At 32.0% G+C, this 21,332-nt stretch overlaps 1 protein-coding gene across 2 annotated transcripts in view; it reads right to left on the bottom strand.

Annotated features, from left to right (window-relative positions):
• Positions 1-18,201: 18,201 nt before the first annotated feature.
• Positions 18,202-21,332, bottom strand: part of LOC129002433 (low-density lipoprotein receptor-related protein 2) — a 374,692-nt gene continuing 371,561 nt past the window's right edge. For both annotated transcript variants that reach the window (XM_054430228.1, XM_054430229.1), the window contains 3 exons: positions 20,773-20,878; positions 20,163-20,288; positions 18,202-19,742 (listed from right to left, as the gene is read on the bottom strand). In XM_054430228.1, coding sequence (XP_054286203.1) covers positions 19,578-19,742; positions 20,163-20,288; positions 20,773-20,878 — 397 coding nt within the window. In that variant the 3' untranslated portion in view covers positions 18,202-19,577. The remainder of the gene's footprint in view (positions 19,743-20,162; positions 20,289-20,772; positions 20,879-21,332) is intronic.

Here is a 21,332-nt window from a genome sequence, read left to right as displayed (position 1 = left end):
TCATCGTAATAGGCTACCTCATCGTATTCGGTTATTTCATCGTAACAGGCTATGCTATCGTAACAGGCTTTGTTATCGTAATAGGCTTTTTTATCGTAACAGGATAGTTATCGTAACAGGCTATGTTATCGTCACTGGCTATGTTACAATAATAGGCTATTTTATCGTAATTGGCAGAGTTTTTATTTAATAACAAGAGTAGAAAGTAGTGAGTTACACATTTGAGACTGTTTGAAGTGCGAGATTTATTGAACACTTTACATGATCGAGATTATGTAGGCCTACAGATACATTAACTTTGATTTTGAAGTTACTTTTTGCTACACTATAAAGTCGATTTATTTTCTTGATTAAAACAGAGATAAGATATTTCTTTATTACAGGTAGGAACATAACAAAACTCATAGAATTTTTTAGGTTATGCCTTCAATTTACTTTTTTGTTGTACATTTTTGGTTGTTGGAAAGTGAAACAGTTGAAAAAACAATAAAATATCTGTGTTTGTTTACGTTAGCAAAACAAAAAAAAATAGTAAACATAACTTTCGCATAGTAAACATTCTTTTTCCGTAACAAACAATGTAATGATGAATTTTCACAGAGTATAAACGTGTAGTGAAAAACGTACATTATATACCTTTCTTTCTAATTGTTCGACATCAATAACCACAATACAATGAAAAAACAAGCTTACGGTAGAGCTTGTGTCTGACTTTAATTTTTTTTCACTAATCGTAATGGAAAATATCTACTATCTGTTAGATAATGTAAACTACCCATCAACAAAAATTAACTTCGAAGGATAGCAAAATATAAACAGTCGGCAATCCATGTAGCAAAGACTCTGGAAAGAAGTTTTTTATTGTTTAGTACTCTTAAAATAGTATCTATGTAGTTTTTTTAGCATATCGGCAAATGTAAAACAAAACTGCGATTTGGTAATGAAAACTATGTATTAAATTACATCAGTACCTATTGTTATTGGTGCATTTGTAATATGTCAGTTGTATTTAGTTCTTAGTAAAATTAATTGATATTCAATTTTATATTTTTATGGCAAACATGTGTTTTAGTGACACCTGTTTTGAAACAAAACATAGGTTTTATATTTGAAAAAAAGTCAATGTGTTTTTCAAAGATATAAAAATAAATCACAGCAATAATTTAGAAACTTTAATTGTCTGTGACAAGCCAATCGAAATTAACAGCTATCAAGGGACAAACGCTTTCTGTTCCACACCATTTCTTCCCATTTACTCTTCTCAGGAGGAAACGAGCAAGATTGGAATTTCTTTTTCCATTTAACAACTTTTTACTATATATTTAAGTAAAGATTACAATCGACGTCACATTTTGAAATAATACTAACCAATAAACATTAGATTAAGTGACAAAAATATTACATACTGCATACTTAGCAATTATATAAAATTTTAGATAGAGTTTTTTTTCATTTCATTTTACCTTAAATTAAGTGTGATTTTTAAGTTATTGATTGAATATCGCCATAAGTTTTATGTAAGATGTATTACATGATTTTCAATCGGTGGTAGTTTAAGTCTTGACAATATATTTATGAACTCATAAAATGATTATTTTAGAAAATATATTACAAGCTTGGCATTAATTTATTAGAAAACATATATTAATATTATTTATATTTCATATTGTATCATTGAACAAAATACACCGAATTACCCTACACAAAGCGATTGTTTTGAGTCTCCTATAACAATTTTTCAAGAGTAGCCTTTATCTGTTTGTCAACCACTTAAACTTCAATTGTTTAAAGAATAAACAGCTGTTTGTCAACCACTTAAACTTCAATTGTTTAAAGAATAAGCAGCTGTTTGTCAACTACTTAAGCTTCAATTGTTTAAAGAATAAACAGCTGTTTGTCAACCACTTAAACTTCAATTGTTTAAATGACGAACAGTTTCTTATTCAATTTACCTTCCTATTATATTTTTTTTATTTTTACATGTTGGATGAAAAATTTTGTTTTACCTAATTTATATAATGTATTAACAACATGTTTACATGTTATTGCATGGGGTTTGCAAGTTTAGACACGCATAAATAACGAAAAGTATTTTACTAATATTAAATATCGGATTAAATATTAAATGCAATCAAAAATTTCATGGAATTATTCCATTCATTTATCGTGTTTTTATGGAATGATTCGCATTTGGGTCTGATGATGATTGGAGTTTCCAATCGAAATCGATCACCATTATCAACTTTTATATGTATTTACCGACTTGTAAGTCAACAGTGTAAGTGTTATATTATTACAAGTGTTATATTTTTGACGTATATATTTTTGCTTTTTACAGGTAATTTAATAACACGTACGATGCTGATCAAGAAGTTATTCATGTATCTTTAGGAATAAATGTAAGTTTAGTATATCCCTCATATACTTTGTTATAAACCATAACCATACAGGTATTTTGTATTAAATACTGCATATATATATACCATAAATCTCAATCGTAGGCTTTGTTTGGAGGAAAAGGCTTTTACATCTTAAGCCTAATACTTTTCTCATGAATATTGAATTGAGTTTATCCCTAAGAAGCTTTCTTAAGCCAAAACAATGCTCTCTTAAATCTTCCATAAAATGTGGGCTTACCACCTTAGATGTTTTGCGCACAGTATTTAACCATTAGGCGACACGATTTTGCTACAAACAAACTTTCAGTCTATAGTGAAAATTTCAATCAATTAAGTAAGGAATAAATGGATGGATATTGTAGTGTTATCGTAAGTTAACGTAAAATATAGTTTTAATAAGACAAATACTTTATTAGGTAGCTTTTACAATAAAACAAGATCCCCAATGTTTACCAACAAAAACTAAACAAATAATATTCTAACACCATATGTTTTTAAACACATATGAATAACAACACAGATATATCACATAATAATCGATATATGGATGGATATATCAACAAAAAATCGATATATGGATGGATATATCAACAAATAATCGATATATGGATGGATATATCAACAAATAATCGATATATGGATGGATATATCAACAAATAATCGATATATGGATGGATATATCAACAAATAAACGATACGTGGATGGATAAAACACAACAAAAACAATGGATGGATGGAGATATGCCTACTTGCATATAAATACTAGATAATTATATCACCATTTAAACAAGTAAATGTTTGTGTATAGAACCCTTAAATATTTATAACAATTTTATATTGATTACATTGAAAGAGGTTTAATTTGAGTGAATAAATATCGATAGGAACATATCCAATAACTGTAAAACAATATAAAATAATACATTCAAGTGCTATTGTCTCAGCTAATCCTGAAATGTAATTTTCAGTGAGGTTATTAATTTTCATTAACTGCTTTCCAGTCATTAACTTTGTTAATTTCAATCGCCATTACTTTTTAGGGTCATTATTACTGATTAAATCTATTAAACAAGCTAATTTCTATAATCCGAATAGCGTAGCTTGGTTTAATACTTCGTTTTACTCAATAGTCTAATAAGGCGAAACATGTAAGTATTTAACGACAAAAGGATTGATTTTAAAAACATATAAAAGTAATTCTCAAAATAGTTTTGTTAAATGATGCACCATTTTACAAAAATAAAACACACAATTAAATGAGCTTCTTAGAGGGAATATGTAGCATATACTTAGTTAAGATCATTTAAATAACAACGACTCAATATTTTAGAATTTCACAATAAAGAGTTGCAATCTTTTATTTTATAGGGTGGATTTCGAGTTTACTTGAGTGATTATCCCAAAACATTTACATATTCTTGAGCGAAAACAACCTATTTTAACGCGACTGTCCCTTATAATTAGGTTTCATGCCATGTGTGATATTGTTTTGCATATACAAATATTGTTTGTCTTAACAAGAAGGGTTAAGTCATTTTTATTTTACACGCTGTTTTAAAATACATACCATTTTTAGCTATATCTTCTACTATCATAATTACTTTTTATGACGGATTCCGAGGTAGATTCGTTTTTTACTTTGTTAATACAACCACAATCCTTAGGTTGAATTTAATACACTGTAAAAGACGTACCCTTGACTTGAATTCCTATGTAAAGTTTACTACGACATTAAAATATTTACTTGACAAACAATTTTTATAATTAGTGAAGTTTTGATAAAGTATAATTTTATTCAACTTAAATATTATTATTAAACTACGATCCAAACTCATTGTATGACGCTTAGGTGAAGTCTATAGGAACCTTAGCCATATTGACAATGTTAACTATGCCGTCACTGTCACACTAGCTGATGTTCCCTAGAATAATTTACTGGAGTGGTAAATTAAAAATAAAAGTTATTCCTTAAAATGGTTTGTTATAAGGGACTGAGCAACAAGACAGAGCAAACAGTTCATTTCTTACAGCTAAAACAACATACCACACAACACAATTAAGTACTATAGGTTTTTTTAACATATCATTTAATTTCATAGTGAAAACTATTCATGAAAATAAAGTTGTTATTTATATACATTAACAGTTTGTATTTTTTAGGTTAGTCCTTAGAACATTTAATATCACAACTTGTCAATCATACTATATTGTCACCTGTGCATTACAAGCATTGTATCTCTCCTGAGGATTGCAGACCAGAGTATGTATTGGTATGTAATTGATCCATCTAAGATACATGCAGCTAGACGTCACTAGATGTCACTAGATGTCACTAGGTGTCACTAGGTGTCACTAGGTGTCACTAGGTGTCACTAGATGTCACTAGATGTCACTAGCTGTCACTAGGTGTCACTAGGTGTCACTAGATGTCACTAGGTGTCACTAGGTGTCACTAGTTGTCACTAGATGTCACTAGGTGTCACTAGATGTCACTAGGTGTCACTAGGTGTCACTAGGTGTCACTAGGTGTCACTAGGTGTCACTAGATGTCACTAGGTGTCACTAGGTGTCACTAGGTGTCACTAGGTGTCACTTGGTGTCACTAGGTGTCACTAGGTGTCACTAGGTGTCACTACGTGTCACTAGATGTCACTAGGTGTCACTAGGTGTCACTAGGTGTCACTAGGTGTCACTAGATGTCACTAGATGTCACTAGGTGTCACTAGGTGTCACTAGGTGTCACTAGGTGTCACTAGATGTCACTAGGTGTCACTAGGTGTCACTAGGTGTCACTAGGTGTCACTAGATGTCACTAGGTGTCACTAGGTGTCACTAGGTGTAACTAGATGTCACTAGGTGTCACTAGATGTCACTAGGTGTCACTAGATGTCACTAGGTGTCACTAGATGTCACTAGATGTCACTAGATGTCACTAGGTGTCACTAGGTGTCACTAGATGTCACTAGATGTCACTATATGTCACTAGGTGTCACTAGGTGTCACTAGGTGTCACTAGGTGTCACTAGGTGTCACTAGGTGTCACTAGATGTCACTAGGTGTCACTAGGTGTCACTAGGTGTAACTAGATGTCACTAGGTGTCACTAGGTGTCACTAGGTGTCACTAGGTGTAACTAGATGTCACTAGGTGTCACTAGGTGTCACTAGATGTCACTAGATGTCACTAGATGTCACTAGGTGTCACTAGGTGTCACTAGATGTCACTAGATGTCACTATATGTCACTAGGTGTCACTAGGTGTCACTAGGTGTCACTAGGTGTCACTAGGTGTCACTAGGTGTCACTAGATGTACACCTAGTCACTAGGTGTCACTTGGTGTAACTAGATGTCACTAGGTGTCACTAGATGTCACTAGGTGTCACTAGATGTCACTAGGTGTCACTAGGTGTCACTAGATGTCACTAGGTGTCACTAGGTGTCACTAGGTGTCACTAGATGTCACTAGATGTCACTAGGTGTCACTAGGTGTCACTAGATGTCACTAGATGTCATTAGGTGTCATTAGGTGTCACTAGATGTCACTAGGTGTCACTAGGTGTCACTAGGTGTCACTAGGTGTCACTAGATGTCACTAGATGTCACTAGATGTCACTAGGTGTCACTAGGTGTCACTAGGTGTCACTAGGTGTCACTAGGTGTCACTAGGTGTCACTAGGTGTCACTAGATGTCACTAGGTGTCACTAGGTGTCACTAGGTGTCACTAGATGTCACTAGGTGTCACTAGATGTCACTAGGTGTCACTAGATGTCACTAGGTGTCACTAGATGTCACTAGATGTCACTAGATGTCACTAGGTGTCACTAGGTGTCACTAGGTGTCACTAGATGTCACTAGATGTCACTATATGTCACTAGGTGTCACTAGGTGTCACTAGGTGTCACTAGGTGTCACTAGGTGTCACTAGGTGTCACTAGATGTCACTAGATGTCACTAGATGTCACTAGGTGTCACTACATGTCACTAGGTGTCACTAGGTGTCACTGGGTGTCACTAGATGTACACCTAGTCACTAGGTGTCACTAGGTGTAACTAGATGTCACTAGGTGTCACTAGATGTCACTAGATGTCACTAGATGTCACTAGGTGTCACTAGATGTCACTAGGTGTCACTAGGTGTCACTAGGTGTCACTAGATGTCACTAGGTGTCACTAGGTGTCACTAGGTGTCACTAGGTGTCACTAGATGTAACTAGATGTCACTAGATGTCACTAGACGTCACTAGACGTCACTAGATGTCACTAGACGTCACTAGATGTCACTAGATGTCACTAGACGTCACTAGATGTCACTAGACGTCACTAGATGTCACTAGACGTCACTAGATGTCACTAGATGTCACTAGATGTCACGAGACGTCACTAGATGTCACTAGATGACACTAGATGTCACTAGATGTCACTAGATGTCACTAGATGACACTAGAGTTGACTCACTGTGCGAGATTAAACTCACAACAATATCTTAAGAAAACCACGTAAATTGCCACATGTATTTATTTGTTGTTTAGTAAAGGCTGAAATTTAAACAAATAACAACAATGAAAGCTTTCGTTTTGCTGGCGTCGTCAGGATCAAAACCCTAATCCTTGTCACAACAAAGCCTGCAATTAATTGTTCATGACTAATTTATGTCTTGGCTCCTTTGTGAATGAATTCACCCTGCTTGTCATATTCTGTGTAGGTCTACAATCTTACTGCACTAATGAAAACCATCAGATGGTCATATTTCAATATTAGTCCTGCAGCTAGCTATACTTTAGTGTGCAAACTTGCGTATACTCAATATTCTTGCAAAACAATTTAGTTTGATGTCTAGGGAGTTTAAAAAACCTGGGTGTTTACCTCCTACCCCCCACGTTTTCCGGCTATGACGTAATCAAAATGGCGGCCATTGATTTTTAAAAAGCGTATATTTCGCAAACTATTTGTCGGATCGGAATGAACTTTTTTTTATTTGAATGATCAGTTTAAATGCTATCTGTTTTACATTTACACATTTGTTGTGTGTTTAGTACATTTTTCGTAATTTTGCAAATACCTGTATTTTTTAATATTTTTGTGTTATTTTTGTTTGTAACGTTTTATTGATACAATATATCAAAAACCACCAATGGAAAAAGTTGTAGAACGTTTAAAAAGCTTTACAAAAATACCAAATTCGATATGTTTTACTCAAAAGATTACGTCAGGAAACTAGATAAATCTCATAAAAACACCTATTTTGGCGCAAAAACGCCTATTAGTCCGGCATCTAGGGCAGTGCACAAGTCTTATATAGATAGTTTTACCATTCAATGTTGATGTATGTGTCTAAATAAGTGTTTTCAACTCGGGTGTCACGTCTGCACCCACTGCAGTTTCCGGTTATGACGTCATCAAAATGGCGGAAAGGGCTATATTGAAAATAACTATATTTTACATACCATGTATCGGATCGGAATGAACTTTTTTTGTTTGAAAGATAAGTCTACATTCTATCTTTCATACTTTTACACTTTTGTTGTATGTTTAGTGCATTTTTCTTAATTTTGCAAAAACCTATATTTTTAAATATTTTTGTGTTATTTTTGTTAATTACGTTTTATTGATACAATATATCAGAAATAACTTAAAGAGAAGGTTGTAGCACGTTAAAAGGGCTTTACAAAAATACCAAATTCGATATGCTTTACTCAAAGGATCACGTCAAGAAACTAGAAAAATCGTACAAAACAACCTAATTTGGCGCAAAAATTAATATAAATCCGACATCGATGGCTGTGTACGAGTCATATATAGACAGTTTTACCATTCAATGTTGATGTATGTGTCTATAGAAGTGTTTTTAACTCGGGTGTTACGTCTGGACCCACTGCAGTTTCCGGTTATGATGTCTTTAAAATTGCTACATGTTACGATTTCACCAACTATTTTACTTCAAATAAGACCATTACCCTCTTTTATGCAAATAAAAGCACAACAAATCAATGTAATTAGTCTATAGGAATGTTCCCACTATATAAATACCCCCGGTGCAGCAATCCTGTCGACTAAGCGAATTTCCATTTGCCTGGATTGATTTTCAATTAATCTATTAAATTAACATTGTTTAAGAGTGCCTAGGTTTGCTGCTAAAGGGAAACTAATAAAGTGGATTTTTTATTAAAATATTAATGGCTTAGTGTTGGATAAATAAATCTGCAAAGTTTGATCAAAATATATCCATAAACAAGCCAACTACTACATTTACAATATTGTCCATAAAAATAACATTGGAATTTTAAATGAAAAATGTTTTTATTTTCTCCTTAACCAATAACCGTACAAAAACACTTTTACATACTACATTATTTGTTTTTTTGAGGTCTTTCAAAAGGTTCTGAGAAAAATTGATAAATTTTGTGTTATAAGGGTAAAAAAGAGAAAATCCCATTTTAGTCCCATAAAACCCCTCTTTGAACTCCGTTCCTATGGTCCGATCATGCTGGTTTGCGAAATTATCCAAATTTATCCCGCCTTACACCTTCAAACCAAATTTCATCTAACAATCTAACATTTGAACACATAGGTTTTTGGCCTCTGGGGACATCAAAATAACAAATTTAAACGGTCCCGGACATGGTATTACAATGAGACTTGCGATAATAGCTACTTTCAAATGTGGAAAATTCGCTAAAATGTGCTTTTGAAAATCACGTAACTGCCTTCCACCATTTGTGTCCAACTAATAGTGCAAAAGTACTTGATTCTGTCGCAAATAAATATACAAATTAACTTAATAAACAACTTTATCATTAAAACACAATAGTTATTTGTGCAACTAGTGAGCAAAGGGAGCTGACCAGCTGATTTACAGCCAGTGCTGCCAACGTATTTCGCGTGCTTAGGACATTGTCTGCATGTTACGCGCTCACTATTTCGTGCCTTCACGTTGCAAATCTGAAGCGAGTGAGACAAAGTACGATAATTAGAGTGAGACAATGTTTTTTGATGTGCGAATTGGCCACTTTGCTTTCTCAAATCAGTGAGAGAACATGAACATTGTTAGGTATCTTAAGGAAAAAGTATTTCCTTATCACACAACCAATGGACTGTAAACAATACACATTGTTGAATACCTATCAAGTACAACTAAATTTATAATTGTCCTGATCGTTTTTTTTTTACCCGTCTGATACTTAGGTAACATACCAATTAAATGAGTTACAACTTAACTTAATTGGCCAATAGTGGTATTGCTTGCTACTAGGTAAGCTTTTGCTTAGGGTTAAAATTAGGATATTAGGCCTATAATATATTGTTTTATCACTATTAGTAAAAAACGCGTTCAATTGTTCGTATATGAATAACTTAGACTTCCAGTATAGACCTCATTATTCAAAATACAGTGAAAAAGGGAAGACTATAAACGCTGTGTGTCCATAGAGACGATAACTTGAGTTACTTTTGACTTGAGTATGATTTCGATGTAATTTGGTTTAAAGGTGTAAGGCGGGATTAATTTCAATAATTTTGCGAACCAGCATGATCGGACCATAGGAACGGAGTTCAAAGAGGGGTTTTATGGGACTAAAATGGGATTTTCTCTTTTTTACCCTTATAACACAAAATTTATCAATTTTTCTCAGAACCTTTTGAAAGACCTCGAAAAAACAAATAATGTAGTATGTAAAAGTGTTTTTGTACGGTTATTGGTTAAGGAGAAAATAAAAACATTTTTCATTTAAAATTCCAATGTTATTTTTATGGACAATATTGTAAATGTAGTAGTTGGCTTGTTTATGGATATATTTTGATCAAACTTTGCAGATTTATTTATCCAACACTAAGCCATTAATATTTTAATAAAAAATCCACTTTATTAGTTTCTCTTTAGCAGCAAACCTAGGCACTCTTAAACAATGTTAATTTAATAGATTAATTGAAAATCAATCCAGGCAAATGGAAATTCGCTTAGTCGACAGGATTGCTGCACCGGGGGTATTTATATAGTGGGAACATTCCTATAGACTAATTACATTGATTTGTTGTGCTTTTATTTGCATAAAAGAGGGTAATGGTCTTATTTAAAGTAAAATAGTTGGTGAAATCGTAACATGTAGCAATTTTAAAGACATCATAACCGGAAACTGCAGTGGGTCCAGACGTGACACCCGAGTTAAAAACACTTCTATAGACACATACATCAACATTGAATGGTAAAACTGTCTATATATGACTCGAACACAGCCATCGATGTCGGATTTATATGAATTTTTGCGCCAAATTAGGTTGTTTTGTACGATTTTTCTAGTTTCTTGACGTGATCCTTTGAGTAAAGCATATCGAATTTGGTATTTTTGTAAAGCCCTTTTAACGTGCTACAACCTTCTCTTTAAGTTATTTCTGATATATTGTATCAATAAAACGTAATCAACAAAAATAACACAAAAATATTTAAAAATATAGGTTTTTGCAAAATTACGAAAAATGCACTAAACATACAACAAAAGTGTAAATGTATGAAAGATAGAATGTAGACTTATCTTTCAAACAAAAAAAAGTTCATTCCGATCCGATACATGGTATGTAAAATATAGTTATTTTTAATATAGCCCTTTCCGCCATTTTGATGACGTCATAACCGGAAACTGCAGTGGGTGCAGACGTGACACCCGAGTTGAAAACACTTATTTAGACACATACATCAACATTGAATGGTAAAACTGTCTATATAAGACTTGTGCACTGCCCTAGATGCCGGACTAATAGGCGTTTTTGCGCCAAAATAGGTGTTTTTATGAGATTTATCTAGTTTCCTGACGTAATCTTTTGAGTAAAACATATCGAATTTGGTATTTTTGTAAAGCTTTTTAAACGTTCTACAACTTTTTCCATTGGTGGTTTTTGATATATTGTATCAATAAAACGTTACAAACAAAAATAACACAAAAATATTAAAAAATACAGGTATTTGCAAAATTACGAAAAATGTACTAAACACACAACAAATGTGTAAATGTAAAACAGATAGCATTTAAACTGATCATTCAAATAAAAAAAAGTTCATTCCGATCCGACAAATAGTTTGCGAAATATACGCTTTTTAAAAATCAATGGCCGCCATTTTGATTACGTCATAGCCGGAAAACGTGGGGGGTAGGAGGTAAACACCCAGGTTTTTTAAACTCCCTAGACATTAAACTAAAACGTCATGCAAGAATATTGAGTATACGCAAGTTTGCACACTAAAGTATAGCTAGCTGCTGGACTATATGACTCGTTGCCAAAATAATATTATTGCGGTTTAATTGTTTTGATTGTTGATGGATTAAATATTTTCTGGTCGGATTGATAGTGACCATTGAGAATATTGTTAAATTAACAGCTCAAGTCGTAAAGCAACTACTTGAATCCAATCGGAACCTTTTAATGTGTGGGAAAATAACTTGCTGTAATCTTTTGTAAATCTATCTATTACAAGGATAAATGGGTTCACCTTACAGGTTTTTTTTAGTTTTTTACTTTAAAAGGTTTCACGGAAACTAGGAACAAAATAGTAATGTATGGTTATTTGATTATTTAGTAATATGTTAATTTAAAATTCACAAGTTGACATAGATCTAAATAAAACCCAAATAGTTGTCTTGTCATTTTTAAGAGTTTTACCAGTTCAGTTAAATATTATAATTGGCAGAACAATAATGTCATCACACTATTGATTGAATTGATAGGGTTTTAAAATAGCACGTAGAATACATTTAGTATGTTTTATATTAGAATCGAACTTAAATTATATTGAAAAGCAATGGTTGATGCATTCATTTAAAATTAAAATAATAATGTTTCACAAATTTAACAGTAGATGTTTTGCAGTAATTTTAATGCGGAAATGTGAATTAACAAATAAAATCCCTGTAATATTAAACCCGTTCATAGTTAACCCTAATGCAACAGTAAAATCATTATATATGTGGGATTAGGTGGTCTTTGGTCTTCCTTAACATATACGTCAAGTTGAAAGGATAAAACCTTTGACTACAAAGTCAATGGTATACATCAATGTTTTGACATTGCATTTTAAGAGCAAGTAAATCTGCACTTTCCATTGTTTCAAAAGTTAGATGAGTCCAAGCTAACTCTGGTTAGATTACGTCAAAGGTTTTATGAGGTGCAAAGTTAATGATCTAATTAAATTTTCAGCTCGGGCCTACATTGGGTCGTTACCAGCTGATTCTACCGTTACAACAGTATGTTGATTATTCAGTTTAAGGTATTTCTCTTTGGAAAACTCAAGAATGAAACGTAAAAATAATTTAATGGGTGTAATTTTTTTTTTAATACCTAATATTAATCAATAATAGTCGGTCAGAAATGTAGACAGATCTTTTTCAGAAAATAATCTTTTTCCAAACCAAATAAAAAAACTTTAAACAATCTAAAAATATAAAAGTAAAAGCAATAACTGGCTTACTGACCCATTTAATTAATCTAATACCAGATTTGGTAGAATGCTGAATTAAATTCAGTATACTGATTATCCATATATAAAGCCCAAAGTACCCATGAAATTTTGAGAAAACTACAAGTCACACCCCCATAAACCATATAGGCTACTTAAAATTTTCATCATGACGGTAACCTTGCGCAAAATTATCCATTATTTCATAAATTGCCCTTTAAGGTTGTATTTGTTTTTTTGTTTTTTTTTAAGGGGACTTTCCATATACCTAATGTTAAAATTCCTCAGTTGTACTTATTTGTAAGTTATTCTTTCAATTTATTACCTTTTTTAAAATCAGGTGTGATTGTTTGTATTACTGTATTCTGTTTTGTTTATTTCAGCTTAACTTAATCAATCAGTAGTTTTATTAATACTAATCAAAAGGGAACACTTGTTTTCATAAGACTACAAGTCTTAAGAATTGAAGTTTATTTATACAAATAATTTAAATAAACCATAAACATCTTAAGCTTTCATGACAAAAAAAAATTATAATAAGTTGAATTATCGAATTATCCTACATAGATTTAGTACCTATGTAAAAGCTATAACTATAAGCCTAAGTAACAAATGGTATGTGTTATTTTCAGATAGTCTAAGCATTATTTTTAACCTTTCCACAGACCTAACGTCACATCACTAACAGCCAATTTCCACATGTGTTCTGTTCCTGACATTTCATCTGATCTTTAGCGTGTTTACTTCATATTTAGGTTCCAAATACAATCAGATATAGTATTTAATATCAGGTACATTGGTACATCAATTTACATATGTCTGATAATTAAGATAAGACTTTAATTGAATACGTTCTTAATTATAGAAAAGATCTTTATTCCAAAAAATGTATTTTAAAATTGATTAAGTGAAACTACTGCTCCAACCCGGCCAATTAGTAATGGTGTTTTGTAGGGTTTGAACTGGGGACGCCTGGCCTGTAGTTTCAAGCTGTAAATAGACCACTTATACTTGGAAATAAAAATACCACTCTTACCTTTTTATTATTTATATACCTACTGATTTAATTTTTTTTCGCACAAGCTATTCCATCTTTTAAGAGGATAATTTAACGTAACAAAGGTTCAATATTAATTAATACAGGGTAATAAACTCAAGGAATGTAGTATGTAGCCTAATAAAAATGTTTTTTCAACAAACGTATTTGAGTTAACTGCTCCGTCAGTCAGTGCATTAGTTTATATTATAAATCAGGAGGGTTATTTATGCATAAAAATGATCAATGGTACAATGGAATACGTTCAATGGATCAAAGACATCATGATTGTATGCTATTTGTATTTCTCAAGAACGTTATAACGTTAAATAATATATTAATTCACATGTATATTAATTTTTACGCTATAGTATAACATGTCCCATGTTAACATGATCTCAGTGGTTGGTTTGATTTCTCAGTAGTTCTGAGTAACTTTGAAATGTCATTATGTTAGCTAATATTTAGATATCGAGACTATGCCATCATGATATCAAAAATTGATGCAGTAGAAAGACCGCCATCTTGCCATTACACACATGCATACCAACAGCAACAGAAAAGTCTATACAATTATGTATTTTAGACTTAATTGTTGTATTTCGTATTTTTGTGTTTATTATTAGTGACCCATTAGTTTTGTTGAGGTTCCTACTAAACATTTTTACATTAATTGATTATGTATTCATCTTTTTGTTATATGTAAGAGTTTAACAAACAAAATATCTAACTATTAAAACACCATTTGCCAACTTGACATAGTTTAAGCTAAAGGAAATAATAGTTTACAGCTAAATGATTTTAATACAACGTTTTATAGGATGATTATTTTCTAGATGAAAGATGAAAGAGTTTTCGTGTTGTGAAAGGCAATTTTCTTCCTCAAGGCATAAGCTATGAAAACAAACACAGGTTTTTTATTTCCTGTATTGTTGTTAACATCCAATAGTCACACAAATAAACAGTACTTTTAATTAAACAATGATTATTAGTTTCATTCATCAGTGATTATTAATAATCGTGCTATTAAAATTCCAGAAAATTGCTAAATAATACAACCATTTTAAATAATGATCTTAGTTAAAATCTGTTCAAAACATTTTGAGATGTTTCGACAAAATTACTAAGTTTCGAAACCCTATAATTTCAGTAATGATGATTTTACGCTTGTTAGGAGAAATGAAAGCAGTTTATAACGAGAGAAATTATTCTCTTTGAAACGAGACACTCGTTGTTATTCTCAGACAGTTTCAGAAACAATTAGACAAATGGAACTGCAACCACTAATTAAGCTGTAACTTCATAAAAATGTATATGAAAAACAATGTTTAGTTTAAGTAAAAAATATTTAGACTTAAGTTATGTTTTTGGATCCTTTTAGATTCAAACATTTTGTAGATTCAGTGATGTTGCAATTAATCTAATACTTGTGTGCTAAAAGGATTTCCTTCAAACAAAAACTATCTACTATTAGTATGTAATGTAGATGAAATAAACAATATCAGTCTTACACATACTTTCTTCCATTAGCTTTTTAACAACCCTTATCATAGGAAAGCGGTAGGAGTAACAATGATATTTTTGAGGGGGGAATCACAAAAGTTGCAGCAGCTTTTAAGCTGTAATTTTTAAAGCAATGGGGGTTGTACCAAAGTGTAGGGGAATAGCCAAGGTACTTGTGCTACAACATTAAGATAAGACAACATAAAATCTGCTAGAAACTAAATTTCTTCTCCAATAAGTTTGGATCACTTTGCCTAAAACTTACCGAGTGTAAGTTGGACCGGACACAATAATTAGTGACTGTATATCAAGAACAATTCCATTTGAGTACCATGTTTTCAAAGCACTATAATATGTTTAATACACTGTCTCAAAACCAATTTATTAACACAATTACAAGTGTATATTTATCACTGTCTATGATTAGTTAAAGTAAATTTGTGAGTTTCCAAACAACAATTAATAAACGAGAGAGTTGCAGAATGGACTGCCACAGAGGTGACAGATTGTTGGAGATGGCAGTTGATAAATTCTGTTCTGCGAATTTCATTTGTTATGTGCTTTCACATTATTAATGTTCACTCCTCACCACAATGCTTTGAAGGTTGTGAGATCTCAACCAACTAATTTATACTTGTTAAATTACTACACGTTGTGTCATTGTATGCAGTTGAACAATGGCATAGTTGTAGAAACAAAAAGTTATAAGAATATTTTATAAGGGTTTCTTTTTTGCTTAATAACATATCCTAGGTAGGGAATTAAATTTTAAATTGTGTTAGCTATGTCGTTTGTGGACAGGTAATTCGTGTTACATTTATCTCATGTGAAGACAATTAAAAAGATCATGTTTACAAAGGATTACCTACAAAACATAACCCTAACGTCCCTAACAAAAGCAGTGCTAAATAAAAACACCAAAAAATCATGCTCACAAAATTCAAAATAGAGTATTCTACCAAAAGTCGCAAAGAATAATACATTCTGTCAACACAAATACTATTCTCAACAACTTATTAATAAACTGCTCATAAAATCATTTATCTTTGTCTTTCATCCTACACAGCACAAATTCAATGGCTTTTGTATTTTCTAATTCAAGAGAGTTTTTGATTAGAGAGAAAAGAGATAACGGACAATCATTCATCAAGAAAATTAGAATTTAATTGTGTTCATTTAGTGAATAATCCTTTGGCGAAAGAAATTCCAGTCAGAACTTAACGAAGGAAACTAATTTAGCAAAAGTCCTGAAGATATCACTTCATTAGTTCTGATTTCATATAATTAACTTTATTCAGCAATGGTATTTTAATCTTTGAGAATGAGAAGGTAAGTTTTTTAAGGGTAAAAGCGTAAATTTATTAAAAATGTAATTTATGTACCTCTTGAGGTCAAAGAAATTTATCTATTTTATGTTTCAAAATAGATTGGAGTCGAAGAGTTGCAAAATTAAATCTTCAGAAATTCTTTTGAAGTCTTTGAAATTGGTTTTGAAGTTTATACTTTTCACCTAGAGATAAAGGGTGAACAACCAAACTCAACCACCATTGGTATCTCAGAAACTATTAGATTTAGAGAGAACATTGAATGGAGAACTTAAACTAGTTTTTTCAATAAATTCTGTATTTCATTTTTGTGGATGCTTCTCAGATACTGCTAGCTTTACTACGCTATATATTTTTTCTCAGTTAGTTGTTAAATTATAATTATTTTGGATGAAAGAATATGGTTGAATCTCCAAAAACTATACTAGCCCTTGAAGACAGTTAGACGAGTGTAGCTTTTTACAACATAGATGAGGATAGATTTGGATATCCTTTTGTGAAATATTTTAATTAAATATGGACATGTCGTGTTAAAATACATAAGCAAAATCAGACATACAACCAATTACCTAAAAAAAACACATTGACAAAATATTACAAGAAAAATCCTGTTTCAAGTCTGCATAAATTAATAAACATGGAACATGTTGAAACAACAAAACAGCAGGGTCAACTTACATTGAAAAAGAGGGTTTGCTAACTGAAACTCATATACTCAGTTTATTCCCAATGAGTCAAAACTTTGTCAACTCGATTGTAAAAAGTGCTTATCCATGTCTCCATTGGGATACGTTGAACCTTTAGCAGAGTAAAGTTTTGTTAAGGTGTTGATAACGTTTGTTTGAAAAAAATATAATTTCACACAATTCTTAAGGTTAATTTTATATTTAGAATTAGAAATAATCCAGAAGAATAAAATATCATTTGGTACAAAAATCAGGAATGATAATCTTTATCAATGTCAATGCGTGATTCAAAATCTATGAAGTGTCTATAAATATAGTGTAAGACTAAATAACTTATGTAATCCCGTCACAGCTCAATAAAATATGTCAATTTACTAATTTAGGACATGTTTCGGTGTTAAAACACCATCGTCAGCTTCAGGTACATATTTAGAGTTGATCAGTAGTTAACATCGTCAGACGATAAACACAGTACGAAACGGCACAAATAAATACATAAAACAATTAAACATTTAAGAAACAGACCTGTTCTAATAAAAGATTACCAGCCGCACAGGTAGCAAAGGACAGACTAGCTAAAAATATAACTTATAAGCAAACACATCAAATTTATGTTATAATTAGTCATTTCTAGGCTGAATTTAAAATGCAAGTCATTGAAGTTTAAAGGAGACACATTGTTAAGCTTAAGGCTTATTTGAAAGCAGTTAGAGTTATCCTTAACTTGACCAAGAATTTTCTCCTATGACTTATTTTTTTATTCTAAAATTACAAATATAATCAATGGAAGTAAAAGAACAGAACAAAAATGTCAGTTTTTACAAAATATTTTATTGTTTTTACATTAAAATAATCACTATATTATACTGTACAACTATATAGAAACTCTTTGTCACAATATAAAAAGATTGCTGAGCCTCCGACCCCAACCAAAATATAAAATAACTTTAGAGTACACGACTTCACAACTTTTTGGCTGTTTTCAGATAATAACAACAATAATAAAATTAGTTTAAACATAACAAGGGGATTTAGATAAACTAAACCAGCGAGTCGTGCCCCACTTGACTATAACAACTAACAACAACAAGAGAAAGAAATGGATGGACGGAGGTATGGTCAAAAACTGATAAAAACAAAATTAATCTATAAACAACCATAAGGTTTTAGTTAAACATTTCTTAAAAACCAACAAACAAAATGATTAATTACAATTTCAAATATTGATATGGTTTTCACTTTAAGATTACAAACAACAACGTATAAAACAAGTTTAAGCAGCACCTTAGGATTAAGTGACTGGAATGTTGCATACTGGAATGTTTCTAGATAGGCTTTTCAGATAAAGTTCTTTCTTCACTGCAGTAGAGCAAATGTGTTAATAGCATCTATCAACGATTTCAACTATATTTTATACACCAAATTTACACAATACTATAAAAATATAAATATTGCAGTCATTAAATTTCATATTTATTTACAAAGTTGCAATAGTTCTACAAGCTACTATGTTTTTTGCCAAGTTTGAAGTTTGAATTCTTGTTTTATCTGAAAAGCCTGAATCAGATCGATAATCATAACAATCATTAATTTAAAGAGACAAGACAGATTATACTGTAATACTGTAAAAATACTTACAAATTCCTTAATAAAACTCTACTAATATACACAACAACTCTGCGAATGATTACAACAACCTACTGTACTGGAATGTACAATTTTCATACATAACAAAATTTTATTTTTACAATTCATTTTTTACTTTGTAAAACCATAGAAAAATATTGTGCCTAATAAGGCCAGCATTTAGAAGTCGTATCGGCTTTTGTCAGTTACATACACAACCCCTCTCAGGCTTCAATCAAAAGCTTTCTAAAATGGCATTTTTAAGTCTTCATGTCAGGAAATATAAGTCTATCGTTAATGTTTCACACAATATAGTCCAAGGCATCGCAGGCAATTCTGTGTACTTATATCGGGAAACATAAGAAGAAGTATTGCAATGTAAATATTTATACAATTTAGAAAACTAAAATATGATTTTGGAGGATATTTACCCATGTCAAATGGACTAAACCTTGCTAAAACAACACGTTCGGCTTTACAGCTACAAAAAACGTAACTGTAGTAAAAATTTGACACAGTCAAAACAGAACTGCCTGTCATCTGCCCCGCGATGTACCACTATCAACAGTCCGACTTGTCTTCCTCGACAAGTTTCTGCGTGTCCTTGCCCGAGTCGGAGGTGACGGGGTCAAGGTCCCGATGTCTGACCGTGATCTGCGGCGACGACCGCTGTATCACGCTGGACGGCGCAAGAACTGCAGACGCCGGCTCTATCACAGGCACCACCTGGGGAAGAAAAAAATTATTTAGCAAAATATCAAGGATCGATCTTTTGAAGTTCAAAGAACTACTTGTGTTCTAAAGTGTTTTACTCATCCGTAATTTTTGTTCACAGATGTCAAATTTTTACGATTAATAAATTTGTTTTATTAATTTATTTTTAAGCCACGGTTTAGTTGCTATCTAAAATCAGTGTTTATGTTAGACGGCATCATGAATCAAAAACCAAAACCTAATGACAATAATATTGAAAATATGTTGATTTCGGTTTTGAAAATGGGTTTTGTCAAGGAAACCGTAAGTGTACAGAGTTCAAAACTAATGGCAAAACATTGTGAGTTTTCTTGGACAAAAGTGTAACACTAACACTACCAACGTACTTGTCAACTTAGACTTAATAATACTATTTTTATGTTTCCCACATACCTTGCTAAGGTCGGCAGGCACCTCGTAAATGCCCCCCGTCCCGTCTAATGCGTCGTACATTGGGTTACTGAAGTCTCTGTTCTTACTACTAATGTCAGACAAGTTGTACTCTACGTCTAAAGGCTCCTGGAACAGAAAACATAGGTTGACTTACTGTCAAGGAAACTAACAGAGAATGAACAAACGAGAACATTGAGCGCTTATCATGTTTAAAATATGTCAACCTTTTGCTACTGTAAACACAAAGGAAAAGAAACATTGAGCAATTGAAAATACCTATATTCTGTTTTGGTTTGAGATTTGGAAAGCAAACCTAAATTCATTTTTCCTCCATTGAAAGGAATCAAACTGCAACATTTTAAAACTCATTTGAAACTATAGTGTCTAGTTGCATGAATAAATTCTACACTAAACAGGTCAACTGTGTTGGTGAAGAAGTCTTACGTTAGCATTTTATGTTTATTTATTTATAAATGAAGTTGCTAGATATCCCAGTGCTGTAAGCTTGAATACTTATCAGTAAAAAATATGAATTTAATAAACAAAATAATGTAATGCATAGGTTTATATAGTGTTTTGTTGGTCAAAAAGTTGTCAAATGAATACTTACAACTCCAGGTCCGTTGCTGGAGAACGTAGGAGAACCAAACTCAACGTTTGTTCCTTGTCTGAAAGATACGCTTTGGGAGTTGGCCAACCCTAAAACTGGTTTGCCACTGAAAAAAAAAACACCAAGTGGTTAGAATTTTGATTTTGATAACTCCATTGTATTCAAGAATGGAATAAACATAATTCCTCTTGAAAACATAAACAGTATTTTTAAACTCATGCGAAGCTTGAGCTTTTCATAGCTTATAGTGGTACAAGTGATTTTTTAAAGTTCAGTATAGGAAGTTAAGTTGACAGGGAAGAGGAAAATGCATACAGATGCAATTGCTATATTCCTTGGTAGTTAAGTTTCTTACTGTAGTTTACACAATTTGCACACATAATTTTTTTTCTAAAAATGTATACATTAGAACTCCAGCTATCTAAAATCCAACTATCAAAATTATTTATTATCTGGATTAGTTACAGAAAGAATGTTAAAACCCTAAAGCTATAGGAATGAGAATTGTTTTAATGAAAGCAGAAGTCATTATTGCAGCAAAATCCTGAATCCTGCGGTTG

The sequence above is a fragment of the Macrosteles quadrilineatus genome, unplaced genomic scaffold (genome assembly GCF_028750875.1).
Source record: "Macrosteles quadrilineatus isolate MER2022 unplaced genomic scaffold, UCM_ALF_1.0 Scaffold_9__3_contigs__length_116548681, whole genome shotgun sequence".
In the NCBI taxonomy this organism is placed as follows: Eukaryota; Metazoa; Arthropoda; class Insecta; order Hemiptera; family Cicadellidae; genus Macrosteles; species Macrosteles quadrilineatus.
The sequence above is the reverse complement of the archived record's forward strand: the minus strand, read 5'-3'. Positions and strand labels throughout refer to the sequence as shown.